We start from the raw sequence: 12,926 nt of genomic DNA on the forward strand, positions 1-12,926 counted from the left end.
ATATATATATATATATACACACATACATATATTGTTAGATCTATGATTATATAACTACACCTGTCCAAAAGTACTGCTTTATAATATGTCATGAAATACAATTATCCATTTAATTATCCATTTTAATGTACAGTACAACCACATACATATTTAACACCCTACCTCATCCATATAGTGTATTATCTGCATGAACCCAGCCATACCACTTCATATACAGAATGCATTGCCATGATAAATTCAATAATTCTAACTTTCCTGCAACACACTGGTGATGGGTTTGTGTCTCTTGCTGCTCTGTTATTCCACAGCAAGTAATGCCAAGCGAGATGACAAATTATAATAACAAATTCATAAATGGAAAAAGACATATTTAAGAGTATTTATTTGCCCCCTTCCACAAGTCAGGTCATAGTATAAAAATGCACACACAGACAGAGTTACATGATATGCATCTATAGACTAATGATGGTGACTGGACGATGCCCACTCAAATGAGCTCTCTCCTTTGTGCCTGCTGTCAGTTTTCTCTCAGGTGTAATGAGCTGAAGCAGAAAATCACCCTCCATGCAGAGGAAACCCCGCCATCTTTACCATCGCACAGCAGGGGAAAGATGAGAGCCCAGCAGCTTGGCAGGTATTAACGTGCAGCTTTTCAGATAAGACGTTATGCTTAAGCTTTATGTTTTTGCAATCATTGATACACATGAATAGTCTGGTCAAAATGCACGAAGACTTCGAATATGAAATCTTCAGACTAGCTGAGTCCAAAAACTGTTTCGAGATGTCTTTCAGTCCCTGTGTTATAATTTTATCCTTCAGGAGAAGGTCACTAATGATGAACACTAAACGATATGTGGGAAAAAAGAAAAAAAAAGCATAGCTGAATGATTTCAACAACACATCCAGAAGCGCCAGAAGAAATAATAAAAATAAATAAATCAAATGTACAGAGAAAAGATTGACTGACTGGATGTTTTTTATTATTTATTTCTTTGTTTATCTGATGACGCAAGCTGGAGCAAGTATGTACAAGACGTGGGTGAGGTGATATGATTCACTGGGACGGCAGTGACACGAGGTTGTTGAAGAGTTTGAAGCCGTTTGGGATTGAGTCAGTCATTCTCACTCCGGGGAAACATTTCTAATGCTGTAGATAAAGAGTGCATACGTGAGATTAAGGGATTCCACCGGGAGAGATGTGTAAAGGTTTGATATCGAAAATACCACCAAGCACTTGCTCACAGGGAATCGTTGGGTTTCTCTCTCGTATATTACCAGGTGTAACTGTTGTTGTGAACTGGCACTTTATAAATATAACTGAAGTCAGATTAATTGATGTGGATTCATTTTACATTTATGCCAGGCAGTAAAGTCCAGCAAAATGTTTGTAGGCTTTTGCTTGTCAGCTTGTTTTTCAAATACTGATCACAGATTCTAGATCAGAATGAAAGAAGATGGTCTTTGAAGATCTTCGAGGGCTTTTGAGTGTGTTCAATCCTTGAAAAGAAAGTATGCAATGTGTATGGACATTCTTCACAAAGCACATTAAACACAACATTTGCGCTTCAACCAAAAACCTTTTGCATATGACTGCAGTAACATCGTGCTAAAGCCGGGCTGATCTCTACAAATAATTACTGGATTGCAATATAGTCTTATTCCACTCATTCATTATCTCAGGTGAATCCAGCAGCTATGTATTTAGTATAGTGAAATTAAGTGTTAAGTGTTTGTTATGTAGGTTGAAAAAACTCCTAATACTTTCTTATACTTGGATTTTGTACTCTGACCTAATGTCAGCAAGCAAACATGTCCAAAATAAGATTGTGAGAATGGGAAAAAAGCCAATAATATTTTTAAAAAAAAATGTCTACAGACATCTTATCTTGATTTTCTGTAATTTGTGTGTGTTGTTGGAGGAAAATATTAAGAACAACAGTGATTTTTTTAGCAGGATTATAGATGTCACAAGTTTCACAGTCTAACTGTGGGAAAGATAAAGACGCTCTGCCATCCAGACAAAAATTTGATGAACTACAATATTATATTATAAAGTATAAATTAAAAAAAACCCCAAACATATTTAAGTGGTTGCTGGTGGCTTGTGAAAACTCATAAATTCTTCTGCTAATCAGTCTTGGTGCAGTTTCGAAGCACATCGTCTGTTCCCGAGTCACGGCATAGAGTTGAAAAGTGATTTTTGTAGAACATCATGTCATTAAAGTGACGTTAACCTTTGCACATTTGGATAAAAAAAATCTCCTCACTTTAGATGTTCTTGTTAAATGTGGTAAAATCAAATTAACTCTTGAGTCATGGCCATAAACCCTAAAACAAACAAACACAAAAATCACAGCATCTTCTAATATTTAAATTATAATTTACTTTTTCCTACAGCCTGAGTGAAAATTTGTGCAAGATGTAGTGATAATCCCTCTCAGGTTTCCCAATGAATTTCCCAAGTGTGTGTGTGAAAAATTTGGAAGTATTTCAAATATACTGCATTTAAGAAAATGGGACAAACACACAAACACAGCAAGCCTCAGTCACCGAGAACACATAACTGTGTTCCAGCTGTAGATGCTACAGCTACAGAGCTGCTTACTTCACGTTCTGCCAGCTTTGTATTTACAGTTGTAGTGACGTGACACACCGATAAGGATGAAAACAACCAGTGTCTGTAACATCTATCATTAGTACAAACTGCACTGGTTTTATCTTCCGTGTCTAAAAGCTTACATAAGGTGCGATACTATCTTCAGTGAGAAGTTGGACCTTTCCCCTGTGCCATCGCGGTCTCCATCTGGTGTGCGGAGCCACTGTACTGCCCTGAGCTCGAACTCTCCACTTCACAGAGTTCAAATTCTAAAGGAAACCTAAAACAGTAACACGACTGCTGCATTTGGTTTAATTTTTCTATGTTAAAATCCTTGTACTTTCCAATTTTTGGGGTTTTTAGTTGGTTTAAAATTTAAATTGATGGGTTATTGGCAGAGAGATGCACTATGTCATTTGGATACTGCATACAACATAAAACCACTTGTTTAGTACTTTATTTGTACCTTAACTAACTGGTTACTTTTCAGTTTACCTTTTTTGTTTTAATTTAAATCGTGAGAGTCTAAAGAAAAAAGCAATACAAGACACTTATAGGTTAATGATTTAGACATGTAAGTGGACACAGTATTCAGTGAAAGCAGTACTTAAAACCTATTTGCTTATTTGTGATTTAACGTGATGGTTTATAAAACACATTTAACAATATGTTTTCATATTAAAGTATATTTGTAGCTACTGCATAGCCCAGATTGAACTGAAAGTAATCTTCTAAAATTACCACGATTTTCATTCAAACGGCCATCACGTTATAAATTTCACAGAGAAACAAAAGCAAAGATTGAAAAAGGTACAAAGAAATGAAAATAGCTGAAATGCTGCCCTCTGGTGGAGATGATTAAAAAGTTTCCAGCTTCTGTCCTTGCACTGAATATATACTTAGAATACCTACTAAGTATTATCAATTTTTTAATTATTATTGTGGTTAAATCAGGGCGTTAAATCATTTCCCATGAAAGTTCCCTCAATTTTTATTCATTTATTTTTTTACACTGACAGGCACAGAAGAAATGCTATGGAGAAAAAAAAAACCCTTTTCCTCTCAGTCTCACCCATGTTATATTAGTTGGTTCCAGAGCTTTTACTTAGGTTCCCATTATGTGCTACATGAGCAGCAGAACAACAAAGTTAATCAAGGACCATAACATGGGTATTAAGGCAACAATTACAGTATTTAAAAAATTACTAATCCCCCAATACTATTATACAGTATGTAATAATGGAATAAAATATGTTCATTAGGGGGATTAAAGTTTATGAAAAGTAAAGAAACACACAAGTTGCGAGACAGAAACTTTAATTACAAAAAAACTAAAAAATGGAAAGGAAAAAATGATGAAGATGAGTTTTTTTCCTTTTAAATCGGTTGGATCCAAATACACTGATGTGGAATTGTATAAGTGTGTGGATGTTTTGTTTTTTTTAATTATTACTTAAGTATTGGCAAAGACGCTTAAACTAAACACCTTAACATAACACGCTATGTGGGGACTTTATAGATAAGACGTGGGTATGCTGGTATAGTACTCATTCATTCATTAAGTTCATCTTGTTTGACCTCTACTGTGCGCAGATGCTTTATAGGAAAAAGATAGACTGAATTCAAGCTATAAGATAAGATACTCAAGAATTTGCTGATGTCATTGCAATCAAAGGAGGAAAGGAAATCAAAGCTGAATCTTTCATTAGAAACCTCTTAAATTTTTTGGTTTTAAACGCAAGCTTTCGGAGTGTAATTAAAAAAAACTTCATAGCAACAAAGTGACACATGTTTATTTGTTTAGTGGTTACCGATATGGTTCATGGAGAAACTTTTTGTTATTTTATAAACAATGATCTATGTACTGCAAACTGCAGTAACAGAATATGACTGAAGATAAGGATCAGGAGTTTAGTGTTCTGCCAAAAAAACTGATAATTATTGAATGTAGTGCAGCTGCAACCTAGCCGTGCAAGTACTGAAGATAAATTATTTGTTTCTAAGAACTTTTAATCATCCTTTACATGGTAATTTTTTATCCAGATGCTGTAGGGTTTGCAGAGCATGTTATATTAATCCACAGGCAGATCACTCAGCCACTTATCCATTACTTAAGCATCAACTAGAAGCCCATGAAGTGCATTTGAATTGGTTTATTGTTAATTTGACTCAGTCCGCTCCCTCGGTGCTGACTGCGGCCACAGCTGAAACATAGTAAGGTCCTTCTCTGAGGTAAGTCTTCACGCGGATGTAGTGCTGACTGCCCAGGATCTCAGCTGCTGTTGATGAACCTGCAAGTGCCCCAATCAGTTCAAACTTGGCATCTTTGGCCTCCTTCGTCTGGCCCGTTGAACGATCCAAAATGAACTCCATGAATCCAGGAGTGTTAATCATCAGCTTCTGGCCCCATGGCTGAGTGGCAATGGCCTGGCAGACACATGCACAGATATCCAGTGATATTATATAAGACAGTGATATTATATATCAGAGCAATATACGCTTGTGCCCCCCTCCAAATATCACTATCAGATAGAGACCTTTATTTCTACAGGTAACCAGGTGGTCAGAGCCACAAAGAGGAAATATTAGAAGGTGAAAAACAAAAACAGTGCTTACAGTGAATATCCGCAGTGCTCCACAGTGCAGCTCTGGAAAGGGCTGAGTGCTGATGTTGCGAATCATGTCCATGGGCTGGCTGGACAAAAGGTGGAACCATGACGCTGTCAGGGCCAAAAGGTCTTCTGTCTGCTGCTCTGGCTGCGATGCATAAATTGACCAACTTGCACTTTTGTATCGTTGTTAAGAAATATTTTATTAAAAATGATTTTTCTTTACATGTCAGAAAAATACCTGTAGGGAGAGAAGTTGTGATATCGCGTCCAAGCTTCGAACTCTGAGCTCTGTAGGTCCAGAACTGGCAAGCTGGCTCATTTTTGACAACACAGCCTTGAACTTTTCTCCTGAACAAAAAGAAAACAGTCAAACCATAAGAATGGTCAAAAAATACAACACAGCCTTGAACTTTTCTCCTGAGCAAAAAGAAAACAGTCAAACCATAAGAATGGTCAAAAAATACAAGACAGTCTTGTTAGACCAAGACCTTTCAAAGTCATGTCAGAAAAAAGAGAATAACTTTTAAACTAAAATTCACTCAGATTCAATTTTTTTTCTTTTATAAGAAAATGTTATGTAGAAAATTTCTTTCAGAAAGCCAAGGATACCGAGCTAACCTGTTTTCTGCAGGACCTGCTTCCCCTCCACATTAGATCCCAGTAATCCCAAAGTGTCCAGAGCCACGCTGATCATCACAGGGTCCGGATCAAGCGCCATCTCAAACACTTTGTTCTGAAAAGCTGGATAGGTTTCACAAACCTGCTGTGGACTGTCCATGATGGCCAAGTTCCCAAAGAACTTCACCAAACCTGCAGCAGTAATGCTCACATCATAAAGTGCAGAATAATGCTGAACTGTATGGATAAGACTGTAAAAGGCATTACATTATACTGTTGTGTATTAGACAGATAAATATATATTTGGGTGGGGATGATACAGACACTCACCTGGAAGGTAGAGGGAAGAGAAGGGGTCAGTCTCGGCTCCTCTGATCATGTTTGAGATCTTATCCATGATACCTTGCTGGGCCAAATACTGCCGACCATGCTGACTTTGTGCAAGAGTTGTAACCATCTCTACAGCTGTGACCCTGGTAAAAAAGTAAAAAAACAAATTAACAGCATAAACGAAGACGAAATGCATATGAAAGAAGGAGAAAAGCAGTCAAACTTAGTTTGTACTACCTGACCAATACATCGTCTCCTGTTAATTCGCTGAGCAGCTGAGAAATGAGGCCGCTGTTGGCACAGTAACCGAGAGAAATGGGAGATACAGATGAGATCTCCACCACCAGCTGCAAGCAGAAAGGACAAAAAACTTCATAAGATCATTTATATGGAAGTGTCGAACTCTGTACATGACATGTATACAATATATAAAATGACCTAAGTCAGTATGTGTAAGTAATGTCATACTGTCGACCGATTCCAACTAAGTAAATCGAATTTAAAATCATTGCAAGGGTTGCTGATCCTATGTTATAACCCAGTTTGAACATACCTCATATATTCTGTATCTAATAATGTCACTTGTGGCCATCACATCCTTCATGACTTGCAGCAGGTCAGTCTGGAATAATTTGTCTAATCCAGGCTTGGAATGACTGAGCTTAGACAAGGACTGAATCGCCTGAGATAAAACAAAAGAAAAGCAGATACTCCAGGCACTGACACTTTATAAAACGTGAGGAGTGTAATTATAATGCTTTATTCATCACCTGCTTTGCCACAGCTATCTTCTCCTCTCCGATGCAGCGGATTGCTGCTTGGAGGACGTCGTGGTTGTTGAGGATTTCAGTAACAGCATCAGGGTCCTCCACCACTCTCCCAATCTGACACAAGAAGGTGGGATTAACTAATATTTTCAGTGTTTTACAAGATACTTTCTGTGCATGTATGTGTGCGAGCAGCCTACCTGTGCCAAGGCCAGTATCTTAACAGTGTCATTTGGGTGAGTCAACCCCCCCTGCAGCTCCGCTCTGTAGTTCTGGACCACATGCACAGGGCTCATGGCCATTAAGATGCGTTCAAGGATGTCTACGCATAGCTCCACCTGCGTCCTGTGAGTATTTATTTATTTAACAATCAATACAGCTCCTTCTTATTTTTTATTTTAACTACGGTTATTCTGTACAGTGTTAGAAAATGGTAAAATGGAAAAGTGAATGGTATATACCATTCACAGCTGTCAGTGTAGAAATATTTGATGTATCAAAGCACCTTTAAGGCCAAATTCAGTTAACCTTGAAGCTAAGGAAACCAGTAACAAGTCATTTAAAGGAAAGCATAAACCCTTGTATAGCGTAGAATAGTTCTTGCTATTACAGGTTAAAAATTACAACACTAAAAATGTCTTCTAAAAACTAGATGGGACCGGGAATGGCGGTTATACATAACAGTAATCAAATCAATCTAAAAACAGTGCTTGGATGAACTCGTTCAGCTGCATGTTTACAACTCAAAAAAAACCTTAAACAACACATGTAGTTTAAATGCTAACTTTGAGCATGTTTGTAATCATAGTTCACCAAAAACCGTAGCAATTTCATTGTCCAAAAAGGGCACAGTGGTTAAAAACATGGTCTAAACATGAAGGTTGGTGTTTTAAATGTCAAACAGTGTCCTGCTGGGGCTGTGTTATTAGTAACACTGTAACCAGTTAGCTTGCTAACAATTAGCTCAGTTTCAAGCAGCTCTTTTAGGCTAACTAATAAACCCTTCTTGTACGTTAACCTAGTGTCAATATAGCTAACTGTTAGCAATACATATATTATACCCACTGACTGACTCAGCAGTTATTCGCCAACGTTTAGCTGATGCAAAGAGCCAAACGCACCTGTCACTGGAGTTGAGCAGAGAGAAAATGACATCTAAACGCTGTCCTCTAATTGAGTCCTTCAAGACACTGACAGGAATCGCTAACAGAGCAGTTTTTAAACTCTGAAGTTCTTCAACTGGGTCTTCAACTCCAGCGATTTCCTCCAGTAAGCTGTCAATGGAAGCAGCCATATCTTCCAGTGTTTGGGGAGACTTCAGCCAAACGTATCCGCCAAAATGATTTCTTCTTCATCCGGTTCCGGATACGGTGGCTATCTAACATTATGGCACATTACCGCCACCTGCTGGACTGAGAAGGATGCTCCACTTATTTCGGTCCTTGTTTTCTTTTTCTTTTCTTTTTCTTTTTTAAAAATTATTTTTATTTCTTGCCAAATTCTTGCTAATAACCAAATTATCTAATAGTTATATATGTTTACTTGTTGTACGTCAGTATGGTTTGGTACTTTTAGACAATTCAAGGGTAATTTCAACATTTCTGACCAATGTTATATAATTTTTTTAATCAAAATTTTCTCCCCGTCATTCATTAAGCCATGAACATCATACTAGTTCAAAGAATGAGAAGTCACTTTCCCAGTCTGTCGAAAACTGCTCTGCTGACACACAGTTCATAGCAGTTCAAAGACTTAAATGTGCTCCCTGCACCTTGGCCAAGTTCCACTGTGTTTGACTGTCTTTCCACATCAGGTACAAACTCTGACAATAAAGACTTTATATTTGACTGATCATAGGGACACAGCAGTGGCGTACATGTTGGTTGGTCCTCAGGTTTAATCTGGCTCAACAGCCTTCATTTCTGCTCTACATAATCCCTGCCCTATCACCTCCTCCCTCTCCATGTGTCCCCCTTAATTTAAACAACTTGCAAAGTGTAACTTCAATAATAAAATTACGCTGTATTATAACTTTCAGGTTGACACCAACAACTGACATTATTACTGGTAATGGAAAGATCATGCATCTAATAGTGTTGGGTTTTCTTTTTCTTTCCTTTTTTTTGGGGGGGGGGGGGGGCTTTTTTTTTTTTTTTTTTTTTTGCATTTTAGGATAAGCTTCCGCTTATCCTTTTCAGGGTCGCGGGGGGAACTGGAGCCTATCCCAGCTGTCATACTTAAGTTTATGACAATATACATTTATTTGTTATGGTTAATTTGTTGCTAAAACCTCATAAGCCTGTAGACCCTAAACCTTAGAGGAGCAGCCAGTGTCTCCATATCAGATTCAGAGTCTGTAATGTGAGTCTGTAATTGTAATCATGGCACAATATGAGCATTTAGGATCCGCAACTAGTGCTGAGTATGTACTAGTGAAAAGGGGCTAGAAATGGCAGATGTAAAGTTAAAGAGTGAGGTTGCCTAGTGTAGAGCATGTGTGAGAGGGCAGCACTCTGGTTACTCTTACTCTGGTTACTTCACTTAAATTTTCCCTTAAAGGCCACATAAACCATAAAATTGCATCTCTTTTAAAATAAGAACAATATAGCCTTCTTGCTAATAGACTATAGGCCCATTCTAAATACAAGTAATTACAGATTACAGCAGAAATTTTACAATGTTGGACTTATTTGACATTAATGCTACATTTGACTGCTACATTTGATGCTAGATACAGAGTTAGGCACTATATATATCATGTATACCAGCAGTCCCCAACCTTTTTTGCACCACGGACCGGTTTATATCTAACAATATTTTCACGGACTGATCTTTAAGGTGTTGCGGATAAATACAACAAAATAAAACCAGTACCGGCACCAAAAAAAGAAGATTTATTCATAACACATGGGAAAATACCAGAGAAACCGAGTTAACAATAAAAACACAAAAATAAATACATTAAAAACTGATAAAAAACCTGAAAACCATAAATTTCACACCTGAGGCTCAACTCTCGCAGCCCGGTACCAAACGACTCAAAGACCATACCGGTAAAAGTGTGTGGGGAAGCGCTAACTGATTAAAGGACGGGGACTACTTTGTGTGACTTGTATAGTGCACAGTTAGACATTGTACAAGGATATATGATGAGGAGTTCTTCAAGGATCCATTCTGGGGCCACTTTTGTCAAACATCTGCTTTTTCTTGTGTAACCCAGATTAATACATCATACATAATTAAGATGTATAATAATTCTTTTAAATTAAATGAAAACAAAATGCAGAGTAATGTTTTAAACACAAAGATTAAAGTTATTGCTTAGTGCATCAGATGCTGACATCTTGGCACGTTGGTGTATTTTTGGACCTAAAGAAAAATTTTAGCAGCTACATTTGGCATTTACAAAATTAATTGATTATAAAGAACTGAAAAGCTTGTGTCTTGGCATGATTTTGGATAAACCTTTGCAAGGATTTGTGTTCAGTAGGGTTGTGCACTGTAATTATTTCTTTAGTTAGATTCTTTAAAAAGTAGCAGTTGAAGATATCCCAGATATTTACACTGGCTTCCTGTGTGGCGAAGCATTGATGTTAAAATACTACTATTGGTATACAAAGCACTTAATGGTTAGAGACCAAAAACACATTTGTGATCCACTGATGTCTAAAGTCTAAGATTATCTGAGACATCTGGTTTTCTTTCTATTCCCAAAGTCAAAACTAAACATTGGGGAAGCAGCATTTAGATTTTATGACCCGCATAACTTGAGCAAGCTCCCAGAAAACTTGAGGTCAGCTCTCGCTCTTAGTTTTTTGTTTTTAATCAGACCTTAAATTTAAATGTGCCTGAGGCCTGATAAGACAGCATCTAGTTGTTGATCTTGCCAAACAATATACAACATATCACCATTTTAATAAGTTCTGTATGCTTCTAGAAGGAGGAGGAGTTTTAGTGTTTTGGTACTTTTTTTTTAAAACATTTATAACATGCAGAATAACTGTTCTGTTCCTTCTAGGTGTCATTAATGTTGTATGGAGGACGCAAGGTACACTCCTCTTAATGAGGTATTGACTCTGGGCTTCGGTGCAAGGTTACATGCTGCTAGAGTTTCATGAAAATGAAAACACTGTCTGTCAGCTAGTATTGTCCTAAAGCCGACCAGTGCAGGAGGTCCTCTGGTCATTTGTCACTAACAAAAAGAACAATAACAAGTTGATGGAAGAGGGTGTCATGCAGGTACAGAGTGAACTCTTTGCAGTTTTCAATTTAATCTAAGTTCTATTAACTAATTTTTGTTCTAATTGACTATGCTTCATCTTTTTATCTGCTGATCCAGTTCTGTCTGTGCAAGCTACGTACCCACCAGTGGTGCTTCCTCTTCTTCAATGTGCTGCTCTTCCACTGCTTGTTATTTGGGGCCGATTTCATCGAGGAGTACCTGCTGCAGCCTACGCCTGGGGTTTATGCTGATGGCACGGTTGTAGGCGTGAGAGAGAAAGCAAGGAAACTGGACCTGAGCAATGCCAAGGAAAATGTGTCACAGGCTTATCCTATCGCTAACCCTGATGTCTGCAAAACCTCTGACCTTTTCCTCCTCACTCTTGTCTTCAGCTCTCCAGATAATATCACCCAAAGAGATGCAGTTAGGAGGACATGGGCCAATCAAACACTCATCCAAGGCTTTCCAGTGCAGATACTGTTTATCATCGGATCAACTCAGACTTCTGCTGCACAGGAAGCCCTCGTGAGCGAGTCTGAACGTTATGGAGATGTGGTCCAAGGTCATGCTACAGCTGACTCATCCCTCCATGGCCCAACAGAGAAGACAGTGCTGGCTATCCGCTGGGTGATCACCTTCTGCCCTCTGGCACGCTTTGTCCTGCTGACCAAAGAGTCTGTGTTTGTCAACCTTCCTGCCATTGTAGGCTATCTGCTTGGCTTACACAGGCACCCTGAGGACTTCTATCTGGGCAGAGTGATCCAGAGAGATTCTCCTGACAGGGATCCCAATAGTCCTGGCTACCTGCCCCCATCTCTCTACCCAAGCAAATACCTTCCTGAATACTGTGAAGGGGCAGCTTACATTCTGTCCCAGGATGTGGTCCGAAAAGTGTACGTAGCATCCGCAGAGGTCCGCGCACCTGTGCCAGCTGATGTTTTTGTGGGACTTTGTGCTAAGAAGGCCGGTGTTGCACCAACACACAGTGCCAGGTTCTCAGGAGGAAAACACATCCGCTACAATGCCTGCTGTTACCACTATATGTTCAGCTCAGCAGGAATGGGGAGCCATGAACTAGACAGAGTGTGGACTGACCTGAGACAGAGGGATAGAAAATGTTCGCTGTTGCAGACCTATTACGGACTGGTGGCCTGCAAAACCCTCACCTATCTGGATAAACTGTCCTTCTTCAACTCACAGGAAGGCAATTAATTTATATATGGTACAGACAACATGTAGAATGCATGTAAAGAAAAACACAGGGTAAATCTAATAGGAAAGTGCATGACTTTTTGTTCTATTCACCATTAGAATTGCGCACATAATTGTTGGGGCTTTTTTCTTAAAGGCTGGATGATAGGTAACGGTGACAGGCGGTTTAAACTATAATGAGTTTTGTTATCCCTGACCTTTTAAAGTTATTGTGCCTGTTTAGATGTGTATCTGGTCATTATAAAAGCATGGTTGTAAATAATAAAAGACATACATACGATTCCTTTAGTGGCTTTGGTTCATTTCCTGGGACTCGACATGCTGGTGCCTGCTGGCTGACTCAGTCTGTCACGAGTCACTGGAACATTTGCATATAATGAAGTCTTGTTATTAGCAGCATTTGTGTGTTTGTGCTTTGAATGAAATGTAAAATAGGCCCCCAAGGTGTCTTTCCTTTGGTACACATAAAGAAAAGCAGGCAAGTTAGGGGGCTGTTAGTGAAGAACAAACCGTGTATGCCCACACAGTCCTAAGAAGAGGTTTAATCAGGCAAAAATAATTGAGAACCC

At 38.6% G+C, this 12,926-nt stretch overlaps 2 protein-coding genes across 2 annotated transcripts; one reads left to right on the top strand and one right to left on the bottom strand.

Annotated features, from left to right (window-relative positions):
- Positions 1 to 4,373: 4,373 nt before the first annotated feature.
- Positions 4,374 to 8,275, bottom strand: psmd5 (proteasome 26S subunit, non-ATPase 5). The gene is made up of 10 exons (XM_005917265.3): positions 8,045 to 8,275; positions 7,124 to 7,268; positions 6,927 to 7,040; positions 6,710 to 6,838; positions 6,394 to 6,503; positions 6,157 to 6,299; positions 5,827 to 6,018; positions 5,447 to 5,556; positions 5,213 to 5,353; positions 4,374 to 5,023 (listed from the first exon to the last, which is right to left on the bottom strand). Exons 1-10 carry the CDS (start codon positions 8,215 to 8,217, stop codon positions 4,766 to 4,768), a joined length of 1,515 nt encoding a protein of 504 aa, XP_005917327.1. The 5' UTR covers positions 8,218 to 8,275; the 3' UTR covers positions 4,374 to 4,765.
- Positions 8,276 to 10,874: 2,599 nt separating this feature from the next.
- On the top strand, positions 10,875 to 12,630 carry LOC102310907 (beta-1,3-galactosyltransferase 9). Its single transcript, XM_005917264.3, has 2 exons — positions 10,875 to 11,162; positions 11,263 to 12,630. The coding sequence occupies exons 1-2, from the start codon at positions 11,142 to 11,144 to the stop codon at positions 12,355 to 12,357; spliced, it is 1,116 nt and encodes a 371-aa protein (XP_005917326.1). The 5' UTR covers positions 10,875 to 11,141; the 3' UTR covers positions 12,358 to 12,630.
- The last annotated feature ends 296 nt before the right edge of the window (positions 12,631 to 12,926 follow it).

The sequence above is a fragment of the Haplochromis burtoni genome, unplaced genomic scaffold (assembly GCF_018398535.1).
Source record: "Haplochromis burtoni strain Fernald_Lab_line unplaced genomic scaffold, NCSU_Asbu1 Contig_23, whole genome shotgun sequence".
NCBI lineage: Eukaryota > Metazoa > Chordata > Actinopteri > Cichliformes > Cichlidae > Haplochromis > Haplochromis burtoni.

Coding starts and splice junctions, on each gene's coding strand:
- LOC102310907 (XM_005917264.3), top strand. CDS start 11,142: ATGGAAGAGGGTGTCATGCAG. Junction 11,163..11,262: donor TGGAAGAGGGTGTCATGCAG/GTACAGAGTGAA, acceptor CTGCTGATCCAG/TTCTGTCTGTGCAAGCTACG.
- psmd5 (XM_005917265.3), bottom strand. CDS start 8,217: ATGGCTGCTTCCATTGACAGCTTACTGGAGGAAATCGCTGGAGTTGAA. Junction 7,269..8,044: donor CTGCTCAACTCCAGTGACAG/GTGCGTTTGGCT, acceptor AAATACTCACAG/GACGCAGGTGGAGCTATGCG. Junction 5,557..5,826: donor GCAGGTCCTGCAGAAAACAG/GTTAGCTCGGTA, acceptor CTTTTTGTTCAG/GAGAAAAGTTCAAGGCTGTG.